The sequence below is a fragment of the Macaca mulatta genome, chromosome 10 (assembly GCF_049350105.2).
Source record: "Macaca mulatta isolate MMU2019108-1 chromosome 10, T2T-MMU8v2.0, whole genome shotgun sequence".
NCBI lineage: Eukaryota > Metazoa > Chordata > Mammalia > Primates > Cercopithecidae > Macaca > Macaca mulatta.
Genome location: NC_133415.1, coordinates 30,744,004 through 30,769,410, shown reverse-complemented (window position 1 = coordinate 30,769,410; position 25,407 = coordinate 30,744,004). Strand labels below are relative to the sequence as shown.

Here is a 25,407-nt window from a genome sequence, read left to right as displayed (position 1 = left end):
TAAAGGGGAAAGGGTAAGTAAGAAAGGAAGGAGGAAAGGAAAAAGCAGGAGAAAAATCAGAGTGGGGAGTAGGCAATGAGGCAAACATTTTTGTGACATTCTTGTGACCACTCAGTAGGGACAGGATCAGAGGAAGCATTGATAGATGAGTCTGGATGAGCTCAGTGCATCTACAGTTAAATATGAAAAGAAATGAGTGGGGGAAAGTCAACTATGCATGCCTCTGCTGAAGGATGAATCTACATTTTACATAAGATGAAGTCAATATGTGAAGTTGCAGCTACTTCTGTGAACACAAGGAAGGCAACTTTTGCACAACTCTGTTCCCAGGTGTAACTTTCCCTTTGGCATAGTGAATTTGGGGTCCTGATAAAGATTTTTTCCTTTGACAGGGAACACATTTCAATGTAAAAAATTCTCCACCATTGGGACATGTAGAGACTAAGAATTAGTAGCACTTCTTCTGGGCGTGGTGCTTCGTGCTTGTAATCCCAGCATTTTGGGAAACCAAGGTTGGTGGATCACCTGAGTTTGGGAGCTCGAGACCAGCCTGGCCAACACGGAGAAACTCCTTCTCTACTTATCCTTTAAAGTCTTTGTCGAAGTCTGGTTCAGGAAGTGCTGATATGCGGTGAGAACCCAGGGCGTATATGGATGGAGTGATTCTGCTCCTAGGAGAGCCTGGCCAGGGGATACCATGCAGCTTGTGGGCATCCTCCCCACAGTGGAGCTTCTGGAGACCGAGCTCTGAGGTGTCCCCACCACACTCTGGGGCCTTTGTCCCCCAGTTCTTTATAAATGGGCATTTGTCAGGGCGTTAGGGGAAGAGGCCGCTGAGGTCACACAAGACCTGCCTTCTTACTCTGGCTCACAAGGCACAAGTGAGCTGTGACCCCAGACTCTGTGTCAGTGCTGTGGTCACTTGGTCAGAGCTCACTGTCTTGTCTAAGGGAAGCTCGAGAAATGTGGGTAGCTTTGACACAGTCTGGCACCAACCGCTCCCATCCGGAAGCACTGGGAAGGTGCTGATGGCTGTTTACTCTGCTGCACCCTGAGGAGGAGGCTGATCATCATCGCAGACCTAGGATAATAGCCTCAGAGCTGAAATATTTCTCCTGGCCCTGAGAAAACTGGGCTAAAGTTCTCTCTTCTGCTTGTGTTACCCAGTGGTTTCCTTCCCTTTCATCACCTGTGACCAACCATGTGCTCATTGGGGATACTTATACTGTCATTTCCGGTACAAGAACCCAAAGATCTAAGACCATAAAATGCATTTGGTCTTTCACGCTGTCTATTCCCATCAGGGCAGACATCTCTCCATTAATACATTTTATTTAATTTTCTTGTCTAATATTTTGCGAGCAGTGATGAGTAATGAGTGAGGTAAGGGGTACATTTGCATTTTTTTGATCTCAGGGAAAATGTCCTCCATGCAGTAAGTCGCTGACTCTGGACCAAGACGTGTGTGTGTGTTTGTGTGTTTGTGTGTGTGTGCACGCACACACATGCACACGTGCACACGCATGTGTGTTGCCGTATCATAAACAGATTTATCTATTTCTGTATTCTTAACTGATTTTTATTAGGGATAGATGTTAAAATTTGTCAAACACATTAAGAATCTATTAATACAATATGATCTTTGGTTGTGATTTAATAATACGGTATTATACCAAATCTTTATTAATGATGAAGTCAACCATTATTTTAAGTATAAATCCCACTTCACAATGGTGTAGAAATGTGTAAATCTGCTGTTGAAATCAGTCAGTTCCTCAAATTTCCTGGCTCAAGTGAACCTCCCACCTCAGTTCCTTGACTAGCTGAGATTACAAGTGAGTGGCATCATGCCTGGCTAATTAAAAATAAATTTTATTTGTCTCAACATATTGCCCAGTCTGGTCTTGAACTCCTGGGCACAAGCGATCCTCCTGCCTCAGCCCCTCTAATGAGTTAGCTAACATTTTATTTTAAATGTTCGCATTAATATGTTTATTTTATTTTTACAATTTTAACTTTTATTTTAAATTCAGGTGGTACATGTGCAAGTTTGTTCCAAGGCTATATTGTGTGATGTTGAGGTGTATAATTTTATCTTTCTAAATTGTTCTTAATACATATTTTTAGTTTAAATTTCAACTTTTATTCTCGATATAGCAGGTACATGTGCGGGTGTGTTACATGGGTGTATTGCACCCGGGTAGTGAGCATTGTACCCAACAGGTAGTTTTTACACCATTCCCTCCTCTCCCTCCCCATTTTAGTAGTGCCCAGTGTCTATTGTTCTCATGTTTATGTCCATGTGTGCTCAATGTTTATCTCCCACTTAAAAATGAGAACATGTAGTATTTGACTTTCTGTCCCTGTGTTAGTTTGCCTAGGATTATGTCCTCCTGCTCCATCCATGTTGCTTCAAAGGACATTATTTTACTCCTTTTTATGGCTGCATAGTATTCCACGGGGGATATAAACTATATTTTCTTTATCCAATCCACCAATGACGGGCACCTAGGTGGATCCTGTGTCTTTGGTATTGTGAATAGTGTGGTGGTGAATTTACAAGTGCATCTGGCCTTTGGGTATAATGATCTATTTGTCTTTGGATAGATACCCTGTAATGGGATTGCTGGGTCAAATTGTAGTTCTGTTTTAAGTTCTTTGAGAAGTCTCCAAACTGCTTTCCACAATAGCTGAAATAATTTCCATCCCACCAACGGTGTATACATGTTTTCTTTACTGTACAACCTTGTCATCAGCTGTTTTTTTTTTTACTCTAATTATAGCCATCCTGACTGGTGTGGCAGGATGGCATCTCATCGTGGCTTTGATTTGCGTATCTTGATGATTAGTGATGATGAGCATTTCTCCACAGTTTTGTGGGCCACCAATTTAGTGCAGTTTTAAGTTCATAGTAAAATAGAGAGGAAGGTAGAAAGATATCCCGAATCCTTCCTGACTCCACACACCTCCACCCTACCCCTTATCAATGGGTCCCAACAGAAATGTACATGTTCTGTAATTGATGAACCACATTGACAGGTCATCATCACCACAAGTCAGTAGCTTCCTTAAGGAATTTATTTCGTTGATGCACATTCTATGGCTATGGGTTTGGGCAAATATATAATGACATATATCCACCATTACAGTATCATGCAGTGTATTTTCACTTCTCTAAAAATCTGATTTGTCTGTCTCCCCCTAATCTTTGGAACTCGATAACCTTTCTACTTTTTTCCTTTGTTTCACTGTAACATACTTGGAATGATTTCCCCCTTTTTGGACTGTAATATACTTGGAATCACGTATCATGTCACTTTGCAGGTCAGCTTCTTTTACTTGTTAATAAGCATTTAAGTTTCTTCCATGTCTGTTCATGCTCTGATAGTGTGTTGTCCATAAATATGTGGAATATATTAATATAAAGTACTTTGGAGCTGATCAGAGCACTGGCCATTAAGGTTTTTCAATTACTGTTTGTTAAATGACAGTGAACAGTCAGATGACAGGAAGTCTTAGACCCCCTGAGAACACAGAAGATGGACTGAGGATGGCAGGGTCACCGAGGACTGCACTGGGTGCTCTCATGGAGGGCTCAGTAGGGGCGTCCTCTAGTTCCAGTGAGCCTGGGCTGTGATGGGCACTCAGAGAAGGGTCCTCTCTAGCCTACCAGAGCCCCTGCTCACAGTCCTACCAGCTGTCCCGGCAGCTTTCCCTCACAGGACCTTCCATGGGGCAGACAGAGTCTCGCTGCCTGTTAGCCCTTCCTACCCACAAGACCCTCAGCAAACCATCCTTATTCAGTGCTCAGGGAGAGGTGGGGCAGACAGCAGCTGGGGCCACATGTGCATGACCAGCTCCTCCTGGCTGAGGCCCCCAGCAGGGAATAAGCTCAATCCATCCCACTGGACCACAGGGGACTGTGCCCACCATGGCCTGGATCACTCTCATGCTTGTCCTCCTCACTCCCTGCACATGTAGGGCCAAGGCCTAGAGTCCTGGGGCAGTTCCCAGCTTGTATCAGCCCCTCTGGCTCAGACCCGCCAACAGCTTAACCCTGACACCTGCTCCCACAATGCAAATGTTTGCATTTCCAGGTTCCCTCTCCGAGGCTGGGCTGACCCAGGTGTCCTCACTCCCAGCATCTTCATGCAGCTCAAACACACTCACCTGCCCTCAGAGCATCGGCTTTCATATCGGTGGCAAAAATCTATTCCCCACAGAATCCAGGGAGCCCTCCACCTATGTTCTGAGATTCTGCTTACTCTGAAATGACTACCAGACCTCTGGGGTCCCCAGACAATTCTCTGGGTTGAGAGGCTCCTCCAGAGGCTCAAGTTCTTTGGTCCTCTCTGGTCTTCACCTTGAGGATGGGGCTGATCACCTCTCTCAGATGGGCTGACAGGGCATGGCTTACACCGTGCTCTAGGCCAGTGGGAAAATCCCCTCTGCTTGTACTGCCTGGGCTCCCACTAGGCCCCTGCTGTTTTTGACAACAGCCAGCACTGGTGGTGACAGCTTCAGCCATGTATGCCCCACGGTGAGAGTCTGCAGCCCTTCCACACACTGTCACTTGCAGAATGTCTGCATCATTGCTAATAGCACATTCTGAGCCTCCTCACGTTTATGTGGGCAACAATTTCATTTCCAAGACGTGCACATGATACAGGAGATTTATTTACCAAATAACTTTGTTAGAAATCCAATTATAATTAGAAGATATTCATCAGTGATCGGGGGAAATATCTGGTATAATTAAAATAGAATTTGGTGAAAATATAAAGAAGTAAATAATGAAGATGTGGGCAGAGAGTCTGGAAACCCCAAGGGAGATGGAAAACCATGGCCAGCAAGAGTGGGGTTGGTGATGTCCCTGCAGGGTGGCAGGCATAGAGTAGGGGAGGCAGAAGCCAGCTGTGGATTCTTCCAGGCTGTAACGACTCCACGTGAGGGCAGCTGGGGCGTAAGCAGTCCAACCACACCCGCCTCCCTTCCTCAGGGTGGGAAAAGGCATCAGAAGAAGCCTGACCTTCCCGGCGTGCTCAGCTGTGTCAGTCAATAAAGTAGAGGGTTGTGATTCTATGGCCATTAGGGGCCTCTGTGGGTCTGACAAGAGAGAAATTTCCCAGGAGGCAACCGGCTGAGCCTGCTGTCTTGGGACTGGCTGCAATTACTCCATGAGTGTGTGACTGTCCTGTAGCTGGAACTGCTCTAGTCCTATAGGAATGATAAAAGTTATTTCTTCCTTTTCCACCCCAAATGGAAGTCCTCTCCAAAGAAGAGTCCAACCCTCAATCACAGCACAGGTCAGAACTGGAAAGAGAGCATGGCAGCAACACATTTGCAGGAGGGGATTCAACTGCACAAAGATGAAGAGAAAGGGTAGAAAAGACCCAGGCATCCCCAGGCCACACTGTGGACCCCAGGAAGCTGTGCTGGGCATCCCCGCATGGATCCATGGGTATTCACTGGTAATGTACAATCCACATGAGAACGCTGCCTGCTAGGTTCTGGCCTTCATATGCAATGAGATTGTTGATGCCTCCTCACCCCATGGAGAATTCCCGACTTGCCACCTGCTTCTATTCTGAACTGACAAGCAGCAGCAACAGCAGCAACAAAGTCAGCACAGTTCAGGTCTCTGCCAGTAGCGACCACAGCATTGGGAAGGGAAAGTGGGGACAGAGATCTGTGACTAAGAGGGGTGCTGTGAAGTGTGCTGTGAAGGTGAGGAGTGTTGGATGGTTTCACATTGGAAGTCACATGAGGATGACAGATGGCAGGTGTGTGAGCGCAGAGGCTTCACAGAACTGGGACTGGACTGTGCTGTGGCCAGGTCATTCTCCCCATGGGTTCTCTGTGCCCATCCAGTGCCTCACAGTCTCAGGCATTCACTCCACCCGCTTCTGCAGATGCCTGGGGCCTCCCCTGGCAGGGGAGGGCAGGTCTTTCCATGCAGATCCCAGGTGATCCAGACCAAGGTGTCTTTCCTTCTGCCACGGATGCTCCTCCTTCCCCTGCTCCTCCTCATGTTGCCTTTTCAACCTCTCCAGGGGACCCCCAACCTCAGAGCTCCTGTCCCTCAGGGCATTTACAAGCTCCCCCCAGCCCTAATACCCTGTCATTTTCAGGCACATGAAGAGCATCCTGACATCACCAACCCCACTGTTGCTGGTCATGGTTTTCCATCTCCCCTGGGGTTTTCAGACTCTGCCCACATCTTCATAATTTAGTTCTTATATTTTCATCAAATTCTATTTTAATTATACCAGATATTTCCATACCCTGACCTGATCACTGATGAATATCTTCTAATTATAATTGGGTTCCTAAGAAACTTATTTGGTAAATAAATCTCCTGTATCATGTGCACATCTTGGGAAGGAAAGTGAGGAGGCTCAGAATGTGCTATTATCAATGATGCAGACATTCTGCAAGTGATAGTTGCATGGAAGCGCTGCAGACTCTCCCAGTAGGGCATACGTGACTGAGGCTGTCACCACCTAAGAGCCCACTCTCCTTTGGTCAGTTTCCCAGTCATATGACTTTCCCCCCAGCCTTGCCCTGGACCACACTCCTCCATGCCCCTCTGAATGCATTTTTCTTCTTTTTTGTCGTTGCTTCTCCTCTCACCCCTACCTAAGTGTCACACTGTCTTTGTCCAGAACCAGGATGCAAAGCCTGGCTCACTTCTGTGCAATGAACACAGGGAATGGGTAACAGTCACCTACGGAGAAGGGGCCCCTCCCAAGGTAATCAGTGTGTGGCATTTCGTGTTCCTCCTCCCAAATGTCCTCATTCCATTCCTCACTTATACAAAGAGGTCAGATTTGAGGTAGACACAAAACGAGGAGGGGACTCATGGTCTACGATGGCCTTCACATCTGAGAAGCCTCCTTGGCAGTGCTTCTTTCTTCACAGCATAAACCATACTCTGATGAACATAGACTTTCTTCTTAAAATATGTCTTCATTTCTTTGTCATGTGCCATTTTAGGCATTAATCACCTTTTAAGGTACCCTTCCTATATCTGAAAAGCGCACACTTTATGAATCTCTGAGTCTTCCTGCAGAAGCTCAAGGTCTGATATTTTCCGGGAACATGTAAATATGTCATTGAAAATATTTCAGTAAAGGAGCAGATAATCCCATAAAACAGAATTAAAAATATGTGGAGATAATATGAGAACACAATTGCAGATGTCAGGTGTAATAAAAGAAAACTTGAAGAAAAGTAAAGTTGGTAATCTTGGTCCTCCTCCACAAATTCCCCAAATGTACAAGTTTGGGGGGAAATGTTGGAAAAGTTCTCTTTGATGTCCTTGATCATGGACATCATGTCGTGGCCATGGAAAGGGGAATAAAAGTCAATTGGAGGGAGAATGAGGAAGGAGGTATTGTAGGTTAGAGGAGAAAGTGTGAAGTTGTTAACAATCAAAGCGGCCCTGAGTGGGTGAGGACATAATGCCCACGCCCAGGTGACACTACCCATGACACAGCACCATCCTCATTACTAATGCATCCATGGTATGACCACAACAATGGTCTGAGGGCAGAGTCCCCTCAGTGATCTTCATATGACTTTGTCACCTGCCATCAAGCAGAGGTAGTAGCTTTTAAAATACACTTTTCACTCATACTTGCATTATGTGTTGAATACATAAATTACCGTTTCCTCAATTGTAAAATGAGTGTTAGTGCCTTTGTATCCCCTTAAAGTAGCAGCTGTTCTTATAGCTCCACGTTAATTATTTAATGCATCATTCCCACACAGTTCCCCATGATGGCACAGCCTGCTGCTCAAGCATTGCAGAGTTTCCTTGCATGTTGACATCTGCATCACTACCTGGCACCTGGCTTTCCAAAGCAGAGAAACTAACACTCATCACAGGATCCTAAGCTGGTCCTAGAAAATACCTCCTATGAGAGCAGCATAACATCCAACTGCTCCACAAATAAAAACTTCAAAGTTATATTCTTTCTTTTTTTCTTTTTTTTTCTTTTTTTTGAGAGGGAGTCTCGCTCTGTCGCCCAGGCTGGAGTGCAATGGCAGGATCTCTGCTCACTGCAAACTCCGCCTCCTGGGTTCACGCCATTCTCCTGCCTCAGCCTCCCTAGTAGCTGGGACTACAGGCGCCCACCAATACTCCCGGCTAATTTTTGTATTTTTAGTAGAGACGAGGTTTCACCGTATTAGCTATGATGGTCTCGATCTCCTGACCCCGTGATCCGCCTGCCTCAGCCTCCCAAAGTGCTGGGATTACAGGCGTGAGCCACCGCACCTGGCCTATATTCACTTTTTTAAACCTTACCCAGAAAGCCAATCCATCACCAGCTGTAGAGATTCTCTCCAAGCCTCCTTCAAAACTACCTGGTCTATTGACTTTCTATTCTACCTTCCTGAAACTTAGTGATTAAGGGCTCTAATGAAATTTTCCCCTGACTGACACCTGGGCCCACCCCTCTCTGTGTCCTCAGAGTCTTTCTGCTCCCCTGGTGTCTCTGATGGTGAAATCTGACCCCTGGTCCCAGGGTTCCTCCCTCTTCCTGCCTGAAGGGCTGGGTCTCCTCTCAGTGAAGGGCCCATGACCTCACCCTATGTGGTCCTTCCTGGGAAAGGCAGAGACCTTGCCTCTGTTTCCTTCAAACAGAGCCCATTTTCCCTGATACTCATCACCTCCAACAACACAAAGTGAATCTCAGTGTCTTAACCAGAGTGCTGGCTCTACTGGGTTTTCGCTCATCTGAACAGATTTGAAAGTTTAAAAGTACAGTCAGCACTGGATGCTGAGCAGAGACCCCCTGGACAGTGGCTGGAATTGTGAGGCTTTCAGGATGGATGGACAGGGAGCCTGGGCACCAGCACCTGCCCAGGGTCAGCGTGACTTATGCATCCACCAGAGGGCGCTGTGGTTCAAGCCCTGCTCAGGCACCCCAGCTCCTCAGCTGTTTTCCCGGGACCTGCAGGTGTTCTGTGCCCTCCACGGGGTGTAGCCCCTTCTCCTTGAATAGCCTCTTCATTTCTCAGCCAGAGCCACTCTGAAGTCAAAGGAGGGGCTTGTGCAGGTTCTAGAAAAGGAGACATTTGCATGGAGACCTCCCACCCTGAGCATTACAGTGAAAGATAAGAAGGGCTGGTGGCTCCTTCCTGGCTGTGGCTCAGAAAGCAGAGCCTGGGGCGTCTCCACCATGGCCTGGGCTCCACTCTTCCTCACCCTCCTCGCTCACTGCACAGGTGGCTGCCCGCAGGGAATTCAGGGAGGGCTCCTGGATGTCACCTGGGGTGATGACCTCTGCCTTCTCCCTGGGAACCAGCCCTGACCTGTCCTCACTGATCTCTGTGTTGCTTCTCCTTGCAGGGTCTTGGGCTGAGGTTGTGTTCACTCAGCCCCATTCTGTGTCGGGGTCTCCGGGGCAGACGGTCACCATCTCCTGCACCCGCAGCAGTGGCAGCATTGACAGCAGCTATGTGTACTGGTACCAGCAGCGCCCGGGCAGTGCCCCCACCACTGTGATCGATGAGGATAACCAAAGACCCTCTGGGGTCCCTGATCAGTTCTCTGGCTCCATCGACAGCTCCTCCAACTCTGCCTCCCTCGCCATCTCTGGGCTGAAGTCTGAGGACGAGGCTGACTAGTACTGTCTGTCTGCTGATGACAGCTACAATCCCACAGTACTCCAGACCCATGGGGAAGTGAGACAAGAACTCCCCAGAGCATCCCCACCCTGAGTCAGCCTCAGCACAAAGAGTGTGCCTGTGGCTGATCCTACAGTTTAAGCCTGCGAGGAAGGGAGAGTCAGCCACAGGCCCCTGCAAAGGGTCAGTGGACCTTGTTCCTACATTGTCTCTATTTGAAAAAGTGAGATACATTTCACTTCGCATAAAATGTACAATTAAATGGTCTTATTGTGTTTACAGAATTATGCATCTATCACCATAATCTAATTTTAAAACATTTTCATCACCCCACAAAAAAAAACCCCTCACAATTAGCAGCCGCTCTTCACCTTTTCTCCCCAGCACTGGTCACTGCTAAAGACTTTCTGTGAATAGCACGCAGTTAAAGACCTAAGAAACTCAGTGATGCCAGGCAGGTAGGTTTTTTACGTGCCCAAACATGTAAGAATAAATTCCTGAAACCAAAGAGAAAGACACAATTATGAAAGCAGACAGAAAGCTTTAGAAGATGTACAGAAAATCAACCCTTCAAACAATGAGAGGTATTTTATGAGTATACATCGAGACCAGAAGGCAGTGCTGTCTTCTTACAATGTCAAAAGAGAGAATGAAAGAACTGTTGAGTCCTAATGCTATATCCAGGTAAAGATTTTCTTTTTCTTAAAAAAGGTAAAAAAATAAGACTTTGTCAGATGAAGAAAACCTGAAAGAATTCATCAAAAAAAAAAATCAAAACAAATCAACTCTAAAGCAAAATTTTCAGGTGGAAGACAAATGATAATGGAGAGACACATTGAACCTGAAAAATGCAGGAAGAATAACCATAAATATAGTAGTAAAAGACCAAGTTTTTAGCTCTTCAGTTCTGGAAAATATGCATATCAAAAGCTAAGTTGTAGCATCTCTGGTATAATTTCTACTTATGAAAAATATAATATATACAGATATATGACAACTTCAACCCAAAGAGGGGACTGTAAGGGGTCTACGTGACTGGGAAAATATTAGTCCTGTTATTATATCTAAATAGATCATGAATAGTTATGTGTACATGTTGTAATCTTTACAGCAACCAATGTAAAACTGTACAGAGATACTAATATAAAATCAATATAAAAATCAAAAGACCCCACTAAATAGTACCCAAAGAATCCAAAAGTAGCAGAAACAGAGTGGAGAGTAACAAAAATTATAGAGAAAAAGGAAACTTATACTAAAATTGTAACCTTAAATCCAACCATGTGAATAATTTCATTAAATGTAAATGAACTAATCACATATATTAAACACAGTTTGTCACATTGAGAAAAATAAAAAACAAGAAACAACCATGCGATTCTACAATAAACTCTAAATAGATGTATATACACAAAAGTAAAATGATAACACAAATAAACACCTAGTTAAAATGGCATAAAGCATTCCTTCAACGTTAATTGCATCATTCTGATTTTGTATATTGTGTACTGTGTTTTAAGATGTCACTCTTGGGGAAAACTGGGTGAAGTGTAACTAAACCTTTATTACATATTTTTTCACCTTAATGTGTATCTATAATTATGGTTACAGAAAACATTAAATGAAAGTAAAAGGATGGAAAAGTTTTATCGTGTAATCCTGAATTAATAACATAAACATACAATATGGATATTTCTTTCCATTTCTTTTTTTTTGTTGTTGTTGTTTTTTGAGACAGAGTCTCACTCCGTCACCCAGGCGGGAGTGCAGTGGCACAGTTTCGGCTCACTGCAACCTCTGCCTCCCAGATTCAAGCGATTCTCCTGCCTCAGCCTCCCAAGTAGCTGGGATTACAGGTGCCCGCCACCACACCGAGCTAATTTTTTTATTTTCAGTAGAGATGGGGTTTTGCCATGTGGGTGAGGCTGGTCTCGAACTTCTGACCTCAGGTGATGTGTTCACCTCGGCCTCCCAAAGTGCTGGAATTATAGGCATAAGCCACAACTCCTGGCCTTTATTGTTTTGTTTTGTTTTTGACACAGTGTCTCACTCTGTTGCCCAGGCTGGAGTGCAGTGGTGCAATCACGGCTCACTGAAGCCTCAAACTCCCAGGCTCAAGCCATCCTCCCACCTCAGCTTCACAAGTAGCTAAGCCTGTGGGCAAGCACCACCGTGCCTGGCTCATTTTATTTATTTTTTGTAGAGACAAGGTCTCACTCTGTTGCCCAGGCTGGTCTGGAACTACTGGGCTCAACTGATCCTCCTGCTTTGGCCTCCCAGATGGCAGGAATTACAGGCATAAGCCACCACACCTGGCCCAGTATAGATAATTCATGAGTAAAAAATGTAATAGTTGAAAAACAGATTAGATGTGTTCTTACTATTTCCACATAGCACAGTACTAACTATAGGACATTGGGACGTACTTGTGAATACAAAATGAAGGTTTTTAAAAAGATAAAATTAAAAAAAAAATAAGTGCCTAAAACCGACTGGTGAGGGGTTTACCCAATGCATGAGCAGTAGAAAGAATTTAAGTTTTTGCACCCAGGATATTAAAAAGCAGAAAGGTAGATTTCTTTTTTTTCCTGTTTTACTTTTTTGGGGTTACTCTATTTGATCTAATTAAAAAGCCTATTTTAATGCTGATGGAAGACAAGTCTTCTCTAATTTAGTCCCAACGAGATTGTCTCCTCTGGGCCAACAATGCTCATCTAGAACTTGGAATTTCGATAAATCCATTCTGAGGTGAGGAGCAGCAGTACCAGAAAAGTTGATCCAGGCCATCTAGGACCCTCCGGGGAAGGGCTCAGGCCTGTCACAGAGGCCTGATAGGAACTGGGGCCCTGCAGTCAGTCTGGGACATTGCAGCTCTCCTGACACGGTCCCAGCAGCTGGGAAAATACTCAGGGTCTCCCTAGGGTTTGATCACATGGCAAGTTCCCTATTCCCTGATTGGCCCAAAGCTTTGACCTGCTAGGACCCAGGGCCTATCAAAGGCCAGGTGTCCTCTCCCCATTGGAAACCTCCCCAGGCTCAGCTCTTCTCTTCACATTCTCCTGCTGGCCTGGGAGCATCCAGGCCAAGGGGTGAGGCGGGGACAGCCCTACATTAAGTTTTTATTTCAAGGTAGAAAATCTGTCCCCTTGTTTGGGAAACTCTAAAAAGACCAGGGCAGCTCAGAGTCTAAAATAGAGCTTCAGGGAGTATAGAGTCAGAGCGCAGAAACTTCTATTCCATTTACTCTCTAGCAACTTACCTAATATCAAAACCTATGGTTATGCTATGTTTACAAATATGCGTGCACATCTATGAATATGTGTTCATAAGAACATGCACATGCACCATTACGTTTAAACATGTATGCGTGTACACACCAACTGATGTAAAAATCACTGTTTCATGTACTCAATTTTCCTTTGCGTTTACCCTCTTTTCTCCACTTTTTAAAATATTTATTTCTAATTTGGGGGACTACTAACTGAGATTATTTTCCATCTCACTGAAAAAACAGCTTTAGAATTTCCTTTAGAGGAGTTTTGCTGGTGGCAAATTCCATTGGGTTTTGTCTGAAAAGTAGCCATTTTCCTCTATTTTTTCTGTTTATTATATAGAAAGATAACGTATGTAAAGTAAAATGGACAGGTCTTAATTATACAGTTTGATGTGTTTTTACAAATGCAGATGCTCACGTAGCCAACAGTCCAATCCATTCTCACAACATCTCCTTTACTGCAGGATGGAGACATTCTGTCCCTGTCAACGTAAATTATCCCATCATAGCTCCCAAATACAACGTGTATGAGAGACGCCTTTCTCCTGAGGACTTCTCACAAAGTGGGGTGTCCTGTGTGTCCTGTTCCCACTGAAGAGGGCTAAATAGAAACCTAAAGTCTGAAATAAAATAGGAGGCTACCCTGACGAGGGGTCTCGCTTTGCCCTTGGACAGAGAGCAGGCAGTGGTCAAGGCCCTGGTCGGGGCAGAAGCCTCTGTCAGGACCCCCTGGCATCTGGTCACAGACACGATGGACCTGGGCCTAGGCAGAAGGGGGTGCTGCTGGTCTGCTGCGGACGACTCTGTGGGGTTGTCAACTGGGAAACCGGACACTTGAACTTGGTCTCCACGCAGGGTTCACTGGGCCAGCAGCTGGGCCCTCTCTGGGCCGTTGGAGAGCCTCAGGCCAGGCCCAGCCCAGGAACCCCTCCCAGAAATGTCACCCCACCACTGGGACTGACACTCAGGCACAGGGAGTGATTTGGTTGGGCAGAGGAAGAGGAGCACATTTGCATGAAGGGCCCTCCTTCCTCCTCTGGGACTACAGGGTGGGTAAGAAACACCTGCATCTGTCAGCCTTAGCAGAGCTCTGGGGAGTCTGCACCGTGGCCTGGACCCCACTCCTCCTCCTCACCTTGGGACACAAGCATCAAGGCTGAGGCCGTGCTGCAGGCCAGTGGGGAGGTGGGAGAAAGACCTGCTGCCCATCCAGCAATGGGGCTTCTCTGTGCATCCCCCGATTCTTGGGCAAGTCAGCTGATTAACTTTGGTTTTCATTTGTTGAGTAAAAATTTAGATTTTACAGCTCACTCCAGTGAACACAGTGTGGAGAGTGTGTTCCTGTCCTCTCAATTCTACCCTCACATCCAACCCTTGGCAGTAACATATCGTTGTATTGTCTCATATTAAGAGAAATTCCTCCATACCAAGATCAGGCTGTCCTGGAAACCAAGTCCGTAATGGGTCAAAACAGGACCAGGGTCATCGTGTCTGACTCAGGACAGTCGACTCCCAAAGGTCTGTTTATCCACCCCATTCACTGAGAACTTACTATGTGCCAGGCTCACATCCAGGGGTTCAAGGCACATGATGAAGAAGAGAGGAAGGGACCCTGTCCTCATGGAGCCGACACCGGGTGGTAGAAGAGATAAGGCAATCAAGTAAAAATGTCAATGCAACAATATGATGTCACCACGTAGTGAGGAGAGGAGAGCTCAGTTGGGGGTTGAGGAGCCATCGGAAGGTTGGGCAAGGAAGACACAGGATCTGACTCAAGTTTATGAAGAAAAGTCCAGATGCCTCAGAGAAGATGAACAGGGAAGCAGGAAGCGTGAGGGCCATGGGGCCAGCTGGGGTCACTGGGGAGAAAGGTCAGGCCTAGCCTGTGTTTGTGAGAGGAGGGACTGAAGCCTGGGTGAGGAGAGACGGCTCAGGAATAGCCTTGAAAACTGGATGGGGTGGATGCGAACCCCCTGCTGAGGGGGCCTCCATGAGCAAGGAGGCTGGGGGAGGTCCTGAGCTCATCACCATGATGGAAACTTTGACAACAGCCTCCCAGCCTCTTTCAAAGTTGTCACAGGACCCTTTTCTCTCCAAATGGCAGGGGGGGGAGTCCCACTGTGAGTTTTATTTGAGGTGTCTCTTCTCCATGCCCTGTCCTGTCCCGAGGCTAAATTCCCACGCGAAAACAAGATACTGTTGAGTCTCAGGTATCACATTCACACACGATGCTCCAGAGTGAGGGAATGCACTCTGACCAACCCACCAGGAATTCTGCCTTTGAGAAAACTAGACCAGATCACTCACACCATCCTCCCTGACAGCATCATGTTGACCAGCGGGTTGTCTGATCGGTTTGGACAGCACAATGCAGATCCCTGTAGTTGCAGCTGGGGTCAGTCACATGCTCACCTCATGGCTGGGAGACTTTGGGTCCAGAGAACAGGAAAAAAGGAGGTTTGCCCACGTGATCCCACAATGTGCATCACTCTGTCATCCACTCCCATCCTTAGTTGATGTTGGATTTGTCCTATAGATGCTGGGACCTGAACAGGATCACAAGCCAGGCAATTTTTGGCTCATAAAGTTGCAGCTCAAGCTCCCTAATGTTGCTGATATTCTTCCCCCAGACCAATTTTAGACAGACACACTATTACCATGCAGGCTCTGACCTGAGATACAGGTAGTCTCAGGAGAGGGAGGGAGCAGATACACATCCCCATGATGGCCTCCTTGTCCCAGAGGCAGTAAGAAAGGCAAGGAGTTCAGGAAGCCCCAGGAGTGGCTACTGCCCACCACCACCTGTGCACCTGTCCTCCACCTGTCCCTCCCTCAGGCGAGAAGCAGCCTGAGGGCCCAGCACCTGCACCTTTCCCAATGTCCGCACACTCCAAGTGGGGCCTCCTTCTGCTCCCCTCCCTTAGCTACTGCTTTCCAGGACACCTGTGTCATTGCTGAGAGTCTACTTTTCACGGCACCCTTGTCCCAGTGGTCTGGGATCAGTGTCAGCCTGTTTAATTCAGCTCTGTCTCTGTCCTTTCAGGACACCAATCTAGCTATGAAAGCTCTAATTGAATTTTCCTTTTTTTGCCCTCAAACCTTAGATTCTCCTTCTCAGTGTCTCTCTAGAATATTTTGTCTCTACCCAGTAATGTCAAGTTATGTTCAGGACTACGACCACTTCTTTCCCCAAATTCTGCACCTTCTTTTCAGTTCTCCTTCCCTCTTATGGCTTATTTTCCACTAACCAGATGATGCCAAACGTTTTCTATTTTACCTCCTTCACGAATAAAAAAGAAAAGCATTTATCTACAGCCCATTGTCACAAAGAAAGGAACAGACGAGCGATATCTTCTAGAAAAATACAGGGTGAACAAGGAAAAAGTTTTAATTCCTCGTAGGAACTACTCCATGATCCAAGAAAATAAATTCCAGAGATTCAAGAGTTCACTCCATAGAAACAAGAGTGTAAATACAGTAGGTAGTACATTTTCTTGGTTTTCTCAATGAATAACCTCAAAAGGATTAGAGTATGATTATAAAAAAGACGATATATTACTTTCAAAAATGTAAGATGAACATGTCAAAAATTTTAATCAATTCATATTTCTGAAAAGACCAGTAAAATGGTAAATAATTTTAAAGAACACTTTAAAACACACTATTCCACCAGGGCAGGACCTGTGAGGATAATTTCCTGTGTTAGAGAAACACTGTCCTAAAAAATAATAATAGAACTCTAAGCTCTGAATTTATCTTCTCCTGTAAGACAAAATCTACAAAGTGACAGGATCCCTTTTATATACATTATCTAGCAAAGTATCTATAGATTTGGGACACTCCTGTCTCACACCTCCCATCCTGGCTGTCCTCAGGTGGAATCTACTCTCCTTCTGCCCATGTCGCAGCCTTCTGCATGCTTCTCTCTGCTGACACATGGCTTCTCCCTGCCTTCCTTTCCAGCAGCCCTAACAGATCAGGCCCTGCCAGTGAGTAAGCTCCTGGCCCCAGGAACCACATTGCATGTTACTGGATTTCTGAGGTGCTTGCCCTGCCAGGGACTCTCTGAATCACGATCCCTCTATTCCTGGGAATTCTGTTCTCCTGGATTCTGTTATTCAGCTCTGTGTTTCTCCCTCCATATCTACTTTGTGAATTTCTCTACATCTTCACCTGAATCCCAGGAAGCTTGAGGACATGCTGATACTTCCTCAGTTCTCATGTCACACCCTGTTCCCTCTTCCTCTGTGATCCCACCACGTCATCCTGCATCAGAACCCTGAGTGCAGCAGAGGCTTCTCTGGCCTCCTTACCCCCAATGGTAGAAGGGAGGAAGGGAGACCCCCTGTGCCTTTCCATCCTTGTGCTCCCATTAGGGTCAGCATGAAGCAGAGATGAGGCTGTCTAGATCATCATGGCCTTCCCAACACTAAACTCTGTGCCCAGCAGAAGGTAGGTGCTTGATAACTGTTTGACAATTGAAGACCTGCCTCTCACCACACTGGCCACATTGTACTGGACTCAGGATTGGGCTGAACTGAAACAGTCATCTGTGAACCTGCTCCTCTCTCTGCCCTCAGCCTGAGAGCTGAAGGGGAACCCATCAGGGAGAGCACCCATGGGCAGGGAAGGCACATTAGTAGCCTCATCCTGTTTGTGAGGCTCTGCTCAGCCTGCGGCACCCCTGTTTATTCAAGGCAGATAAGAAGGAAAACAATTAACCAGGGCGAATCCAAGCCTGGCCAACAGGCAGCATCTGCAAGGTGATGAGTTGAGGACCAGATGGTCAGAGTTGGTTCTACCATCTCTCAGGCGCCTCTCTCCATGTTGCCCTTTTGTGCCATCCAGGGGTGAGGTTTCACTCCACTGAGCCCCCACCCATCTAGATGGGCTCCGCTGAGAGAAAACCCCCTTTTCTAGATGAGCCCACTGAGGCTCAAGGGGCACATATACTTGGTGATGCACCTTCTTCCCTTAGAGACTGGTCAGCCTTGAACACCCGCTCCCGAGTGGCCTCCTGGTCCCTCATCAGCCCAGCCCCACCCAGCTCTCCATGAACCTGAGCTGTGAGAGAGAGGAGGGTAGAGTAGGAGGAAAGGAGGCACCCAGGCCATGGTGTGGATGTTGCAGGAACCCCTGGGTCTTCAAGCTGAGGCTGGATACGGCAATGTTCTTTTTATCTCCCTCAAACTTTTTGGTAAAGGGTCAGTGTTTGTCTGGTCCATTATTTAAACCTGATTCCTTTTACCACCATCATAGGCACACATTTCTGAGTCTTCATCCCAGAGAACAGCTCCTCTGTAAAGGGGACGTGTAGGGTGGCTGTGAGTTCTGAGCTTGCCCCTTGGGAGGAAGCACCTGCTCTACCACGTGCACTGGCCTGTAAGCAAGAGCCCAGCTTTGCTGAAACAGGAACCATCTGAGTTTGCTTCAGGCCTTGCTGACCTCAGAAGTTTCACATTGTCCCCTGGTGACCTCTTCACAATGATATTAGTGGTGATGGAACAATGCAGGACAGAAGGTCTTCCTTACTTTCTTTCAACAAAAAAATGGTGTATTATCCAGCCTGACAGTACCCTAGCTGGACACAGGGAAAATAATTTACATTTTAAATAAATCATGTTTATGATTGTTTTCAATCTTATGAGTGTGAGATAAAAGTAATGCCATCTCAATACCAAAACAAACAAACACAAGAAACCAGAATCTGAGGAGACTGAAGTGTGTTCATTGAGAGACAGTAAGAAGAATTTAGTCCAGCTCCCCTGCCTGGCTGTGAAATCCAATGATCCAATGTCCCACTCTACAGACAAACGCACAGGTTTTTCACCCAATGCAGACAGAAGACATTGTGTTGAATTCATGAGTGTCTGCTGAGAGCCACAATAGGCTGGTGTGGCACAATGCATTATGGGAGGCACAGAATGGAGGGACAACATGTACTCAGTGGATTCTGCTCTCTTATCAGACTGAGTCACTGCAGAGACTGCTCACAGAGTTTCTCCACTGCATTCTGTTTCACATAAACAAACACCAAGAGCCATAGGATATTAGTCAATTATATTTTCTCCTTCAGTGTCATACTTGAGATCTCTATCATATTTGAAATTGGACTCAGAGAGCTTCAATTATTTTGTTGCAATATATATTATCTTTACCAAAATTACCTAGACTACTTTGTTTCCAAAAAATAAATCTTACAATTTATTTGACTTCCAAGATGATATGAAACTTGAATGGTCAGCATATCAGCCAGTAGTGTGTCTGGGGCTGGACAACAGAGAGTGCTTGGGGTCCGTTCCTGAAGGGTCTGGGTGTGCTCAGAGCTGGCATCATCCACCTATTCTGTCTCCTGCCCTCTGCTAAGGCCTCACAGCTGTGAACTTCCAAAACCCTGGGACATCACGGCTCCACTCCTGCTCATTCCCCTGATCCCCTAAGGCAGAGGGCCCTGACCCTGACCCAAACACAGAGTGGGATCAAGAAGCTTAGAGGCTCTCACTTGCACAGATGGACTCTTCCTCCAGGAGTATAAAGAGAGGGAGAAAGATCGGGAGAAGCTCTGCTGTAGCTGTAGGTACAGAAGGCAGGACTCAGGCCAGTCTCCACCATGGGCTGGTCCCCTTTCCTCCTCATACTCCTCACTCATTGTACAGGTGACTAGACACAGGGCCAAGGGAGAAGCCCTGGGAAGCCCAAAGGACTCCGCTTTCTCCTCTTGTCTCTAGAACAGTATCACCATTTTTGTGTCTCTTCCACTTCCAGGGTCCTGGGCCAGGTCTGTGCTGACTCAGCCTCCTTCAGTGGCAGGGTCCCCAGGGTACAGGGTCACCATCTCCTGCACCGGAAGTGCCACCAGCACTGGGGGTGGTTTTCATGTCAATGAGTATCAGCAGTTCCCTGGAATGGCTCTAAAACTCCTCATCTATGAAAACAGTCATTGGCCTTTAGGGTCCTGTCCTGGTTCACAGGCTTCGCTGAGCACTTCTGGCCTCTAGTCTGGGGATAAGGCTGACTATTTCTGCTTATCTTGGCACAGAAGCATTAATGCTCACACGGAACTGTAGGCCACTGGGGAAGGAAGACAAAAACAGGCTGTTTTTCCAGTGAAGGTATTTCCCTGTGTAGCCCCCAACCCATTCACCAAATAAGCTGCTTAACCGTGATTTTGTTTGGTGGACAAAATGTGGAGTATCAGATGCACTGAAGCAAACATGGTCTAAATTACATTTCCCAGTCCTTTCTCAGTTCTACCTTCATATCCAGCCCTTGGCAGTAACAAATTGTCATACTGTCATATATTGAAATAAGTATCTGTATTAGTCCATTCTCACATTGCTATAAAGAACTACCTGAGACTGGGTAATTTATGAAGAAAGGCTCACTGTCTTTAATTGACTCACAGTTCTGCAGGCTGTATGGGAAGCATGACTTGGAGAAATCTACCCCCATGATCTAAACATCTCCCCACAGGCCCCTCCTCCAACACTTAATATCATAATTCAGCATGAGATTTGGGTGGGGACATAGAGCCAAACCATATCAATTCCTCAATACCAGGGTCAGGCTTCCCTGGGAACCAAGTCCATCATGGATCAGGACAGCACCAGGAACACAGCGCCCACTGTATCTGACCAAAGAGCCTCAACCGCCAGATGTCTGTCCATCCACAACATTCAATTGGCACCTACTATGTGCCAGGCTTAGGTCTAGGGGCTCAAGAAATAGGGTGGACAAGACAGAAAGTGTCCCTGTCCTCATGGACCAGACACCATCTGGTGGAAGAGATGAGACAATTGAGTAATAATATCAACACCATAAGATGTCATCACTTAGTGAGGAGCGGAGAGGAGAGCTCAGTAAGGGTGGTAGAGGAGCCATCAGAGGGTTGGACAAGGAAGACAGAGGATCTGAGCTAAGTTTGTGAAGAAAAGTTCAGATGCCTCAGAGAAGATGAACAAGGAGGTGGGAAGCGTGATAGCTGTGGGTCCAGCTAGGGTCACTGGAGAGACTGTTTAGACCTAGCATATGATTGTGGGGAGGAGGGACTGAAGCCTGGGTGAGGCAAGAGGGCTCAAGCTGGCCTTAGGACATGGACAGGATGGTATTGAGTCACCCTGCTGAAGGAGCCTTCATGGGCAAGGGGACTGAGGGAGGCCCTGAGCTCATTACTCCAATGGAAAGATCAAACTGCCTGTTAGCCTTTGTCAAAAGTATCAAAGGGACTTTTTCATTCAAGATGGCAAGAGAGGAATCTCCCTCTTAGACTTCTTTGAGATATTCTTTCTTCATGACCGTTTCTTGCCCCTGGATGAATACTCACATGGGAACAAATTACCTCCTCAGTCCCAGGATTTCAATTTGGACACAAACCCCCCGAGAATGATCGAGACCTGCCATCCCTGACCCACTGATCAGAAATTCTGACCTTCAGGACAACTTGACCAGAACACTCACACCATGTCCCCTGACACCATCATGGTGACTGGGGTGAACTGTCAGATTGGTTTGGGTAATACACGTTCTGTCCCTGGAGTTGCAGAACCTGTTCAGAAAGATAATGGTGTGGACGGAGGGAGGCTAATTCTAGTCACATCGGAAAGCAAGAAAGACATGGAGACTACACTTGAGCTGGCACAGCATCCCTGGGTCTCACATGTATCTCCAGCAACTGGAAAAGGAACTCAGATTTAACCAGTTCTGTTATCTCATTAGTCACTCTCCCTTTACTACTGATTCCTGAAGCCCCAACAAAAGCAGCACCGTGGGATTATGGTCATGGAATGGAGGCCTTGCTGCTAAACTTTTTTTTTTTTTTAAATTCCAAAAAGTACAACACAAATAATGCATATTAACTAAAAATTAAAAAAATATATTTAAATGATGTGACAATGAATGTATAAGGGGTTAATAGGAGAAAATAATAAACAATGTTAAAAAAATACAAAATACCAATACACTGTAAGAGTTATACTATGTTGGCTGGGCTCAGTGGCTCATACCTGTAATCCCAGCACTTTGGGAGGCTGAGACAGGCGGATCATGAGGTCAGGAGATCAAGACCATCCTGGCTAACACGTTGAAACCCTGTCTATACTAAAAAATATAAAAGATTAGCTGGGCATGGTGGTGGGCGCCTGTAGTCTCAGCTACTCAGGAGGCTGAGGCAGGAGAATGGCATGAACCCAGGAGGCAGAGGCTGCAGTGAACCTAGATCACGCCACTGCACTCCAGCCTGGGTGACAGCCCGAGACTCCATTTCAAAAAAAAAAAAAAAAAAGTTATACTATATCATGGATTGTATAAATCAATATTGTAAAGATGGCAGTGTGCTAGGATGAATCCATCAAATTAATATAAGATAATTAAAATTTCAGCAATAATTTAGGGAACTGCTTAACTTATTTCAAAACTCAAATTGAAAATTGAAATAAAAATTACCTAAGATAATTTACCAAAACTTTGTAAAGGAAGTGATACCAGATATTGAGTTATTTTACCAAGCAATATTAGCCAAAATCATGCATGACTGAGATCTTGACATTTACACAATTCTCTTAAAAATTAGAGTAGATAGGACTGATGATTTTTTTATGTGATATTGGAAATATGGCTAACTCTGTTCTTAAAATTAAGTGGAGTACCTAATTCATACTTTTATTAAAAAATCCAAACAGATTTAAAATATAATTTAGGAAAGAAAAAGTGTAAAAACTTCAGTTTAGAAAAATAAAAATATTATTTTTACTTCATATGAGAAACTACTTCTTAAATAAACCTTCCAAGTCAATTCATAAAAGAAAATTTGAAGTATTTGATTGCAATTATTTGAAGCTTTTTTTTTTGCCAAAGAGGACCACAGCTGGTAAGAAGAGAGAACGATATGTAGGAGTGGAAAGACATTGGCAAGGACAAAGTATTGCTATATTTGTCATCCAGAGGACAACTTTGCAAGGAGCGAAGACAGAAAAAAAGGAAACCCAATACAAATGTTCAAAGAACACAAATAAGCCATTCACAGGTCTCAAAATGAGGGTAGATAAATGTGACATCAAAATATGTTAAATTCCACCAGCGACAAAGAGAAGGGAATAAGATCTTCAAGTAGAAATTGTGGAATGAGCCAAGCATGTCGGTGCATGGGAAGCCTTCCAGGCCTTGCAAAAAGCAAACAGCTTAAGAAAGGAGCAAGAAGGGAGTGAGAAGCCCTTTTGTAAAGAAACCAAAAAGAGAAAGTTTAGAGTGTCAGAGCCTGAGCCAGAAAGATGAAAGAGAGAGCAGAGGTAGATAATGTGGGATTTGAGTGACCTTTGATTCCTGTGGGCATACTTGTGAGTAAGGCATGAAGCCACTGAGGGTGGAAAGCTGTTAAATGGTACTGCAAATTTAAAATAAAAAAAATAAGATGCCAGTGAGGATGTGGGGAATCCCAGACTCTCACTCACAGCAGGTTGTATAAACAAATTCAGCTATTTTGAGCAAAGACTCTCAGCACGAAGATAGCTGAAGAGGGTAAGCATCTGTCTTGCACCAAGTCCACTCTGTACAGAGACACAAGGAAATGTTTACGACAAGGTCCTTACTAGGAGAAAAGTATGAAAAACAAGCTATGTGTCAAACACAAGGGGAATTTATAACCTGCACTTAGTTGATGGAATGCTAAGTAGTTGGATGTAATAAAATAAAAGTATTATTTTGAGTTCCAAAGGCAATAAATAAATAAATAAAATTAAAAAGCCAAGAGTTAAAGAAATAAATTATTTTGAAATATGAACATGCACTATGATTTTTTTAGGTTTATATGAGCTATTTGAAAGTTAGACTGGAAGCACATTACATACACTTATGTAAGAGCCTCTGAAAAAGATGGAAACACATATGAAGGTTAAAAGATAATTTAAAACAATAGAGAGTTATTGCAGTAGCTGAAGATGTGAGTGCCAATTAAATGAATGTGATTCGACTCTGTGAGCGTTGCTTTCATAAAAAATTGAAACAGAAAATGAATATTAATAGATGATGTAAGTGAAATCACAATGTATGTGGTGCTGATGCAGCTGAAAGACAAACGTCTTGTTAGTGAGACGGGCATCGCTAAGCCCGATGCCTGCTTTGTTTACAATTCCCAGCTACCCTGGGGTCCTCTCCAACCTCATGAGCAGCTTCGGAAACGAGGATCAGGACAACCAGTGTTCTTCTCACTGAGATGCCCGGATGTGACAGAGAGGCAGGAAGATTTTGGGTCTGAGGACACTGAGGATCATCACTGAGTTGATCCTGCCCAAATGAAAACCACTCAGGTCCCCCAAGGGAGTTCAGCCATCAGCTCACTGGACTAGTTTGGGCTGCAACGCTGACCTGCCGGGACCCGGAGTCATCATGATCCAGGTCACCTCCACTCACTGGGTCAGTTCATCTCCTCCTTCTGACCTGTGAGTACCCAGAGCAGCGTGGACACAGCAAGGTCTTAAGTGAACACAGTGACTCTACCCTATGACGTTTTTGGGGGATACAAAGGTACTCAGTGGAGCTCAGTTTCCAAAGCAGAGCTCCAGGAAGCTGGAAATCTGTACCATGCTCTGGGCTCCTCTCCTCCGCCTCCGCCCTCACTATTCAGGTGAGAAAGAACCTTGTGTGGGGGGATCCACACCCGCCTCTGCTCCCTACCCCTCACTCTCTGGCTCAGTGGGCTGTAAACCCGCTCTTATGGCCCTCTCTGTCCTCCTGCAGTGTCTGTGGCCCAGGCAGGCAGACTCAGCAGCTCTCTGTATCCAAGGGCTTGCGACAGACAACCACACTCAGCTGCACTGGGGACAGCAACGGTGTTGGCAAAGATGGAGCAGTCTGGCTGCAGCAGCACCAGGGCCATGCCCCCAAACACCTGATCACAGGAAAAACAGCCAACTCTCAGGGATCTCAGAGAGACTCCCTGGTTCCGGGTTAGGAACATGGCATCTCTGACCATCTCTGGCTTCCAGATTGAGGACAGGCCTGCCTGTGACTGCTCAGCCTGGGAAAGCAGCCTCAGTGCTCACACAGTGCCTCAGGGGAAGGGAGATGAAAACTCATGAGCTCCCCTAGCCTCACTTAGCATGTGGGGACCTCATAGAGCCCTGTTTAAACTAAACCAAAAATGACAAGGGCTGGTTTCAATGTGACAAAGTGTGCACTATTCAAAACTATCAAAAATCGTATCATGAGTTAAAATAACTAAATCTGCAGTATTAATGAATATTTATAGGCAACATTGTTGTGAATATATTTGTGGCTAGATACTTATATGAACATAAACACGCATTAGTCATTATTAAAAACGAATGCAAGGTTTAACTAAGGAAATAGTTATTTTCCCAGATTTTCCTTCTCTATTTTATTTGGAGACGCTGGACTCCATGCTCAGAGGGTCCAGCTCTCTGCCTTTGAGTGTGTGTTCAGCAGGGTCACCACAACCTTATCCCACCTTCTTGTGGCCTGGGCCCAGGCCTGTCCTCTCACTG

The 25,407-nt window shown here is 45.6% G+C and overlaps 1 long non-coding RNA gene and 1 gene segment (V, D, J or C); both read left to right on the top strand.

Moving 5' to 3' along the window:
* The first annotated feature begins 9,095 nt into the window (after positions 1–9,095).
* LOC144331917 (immunoglobulin lambda variable 6-57-like) lies at positions 9,096–9,688 on the top strand. The segment is given in 2 exon segments: positions 9,096–9,234; positions 9,359–9,688. Coding segments are annotated over 2 exon segments (324 nt in total).
* A 14,488-nt stretch (positions 9,689–24,176) lies between these two features.
* LOC144331922 (uncharacterized) overlaps positions 24,177–25,407 on the top strand; it is a 32,135-nt gene continuing 30,904 nt past the window's right edge. The window contains exon 1 of the long non-coding RNA XR_013399521.1: positions 24,177–24,527. This is a non-coding gene — a long non-coding RNA (uncharacterized LOC144331922). The remainder of the gene's footprint in view (positions 24,528–25,407) is intronic.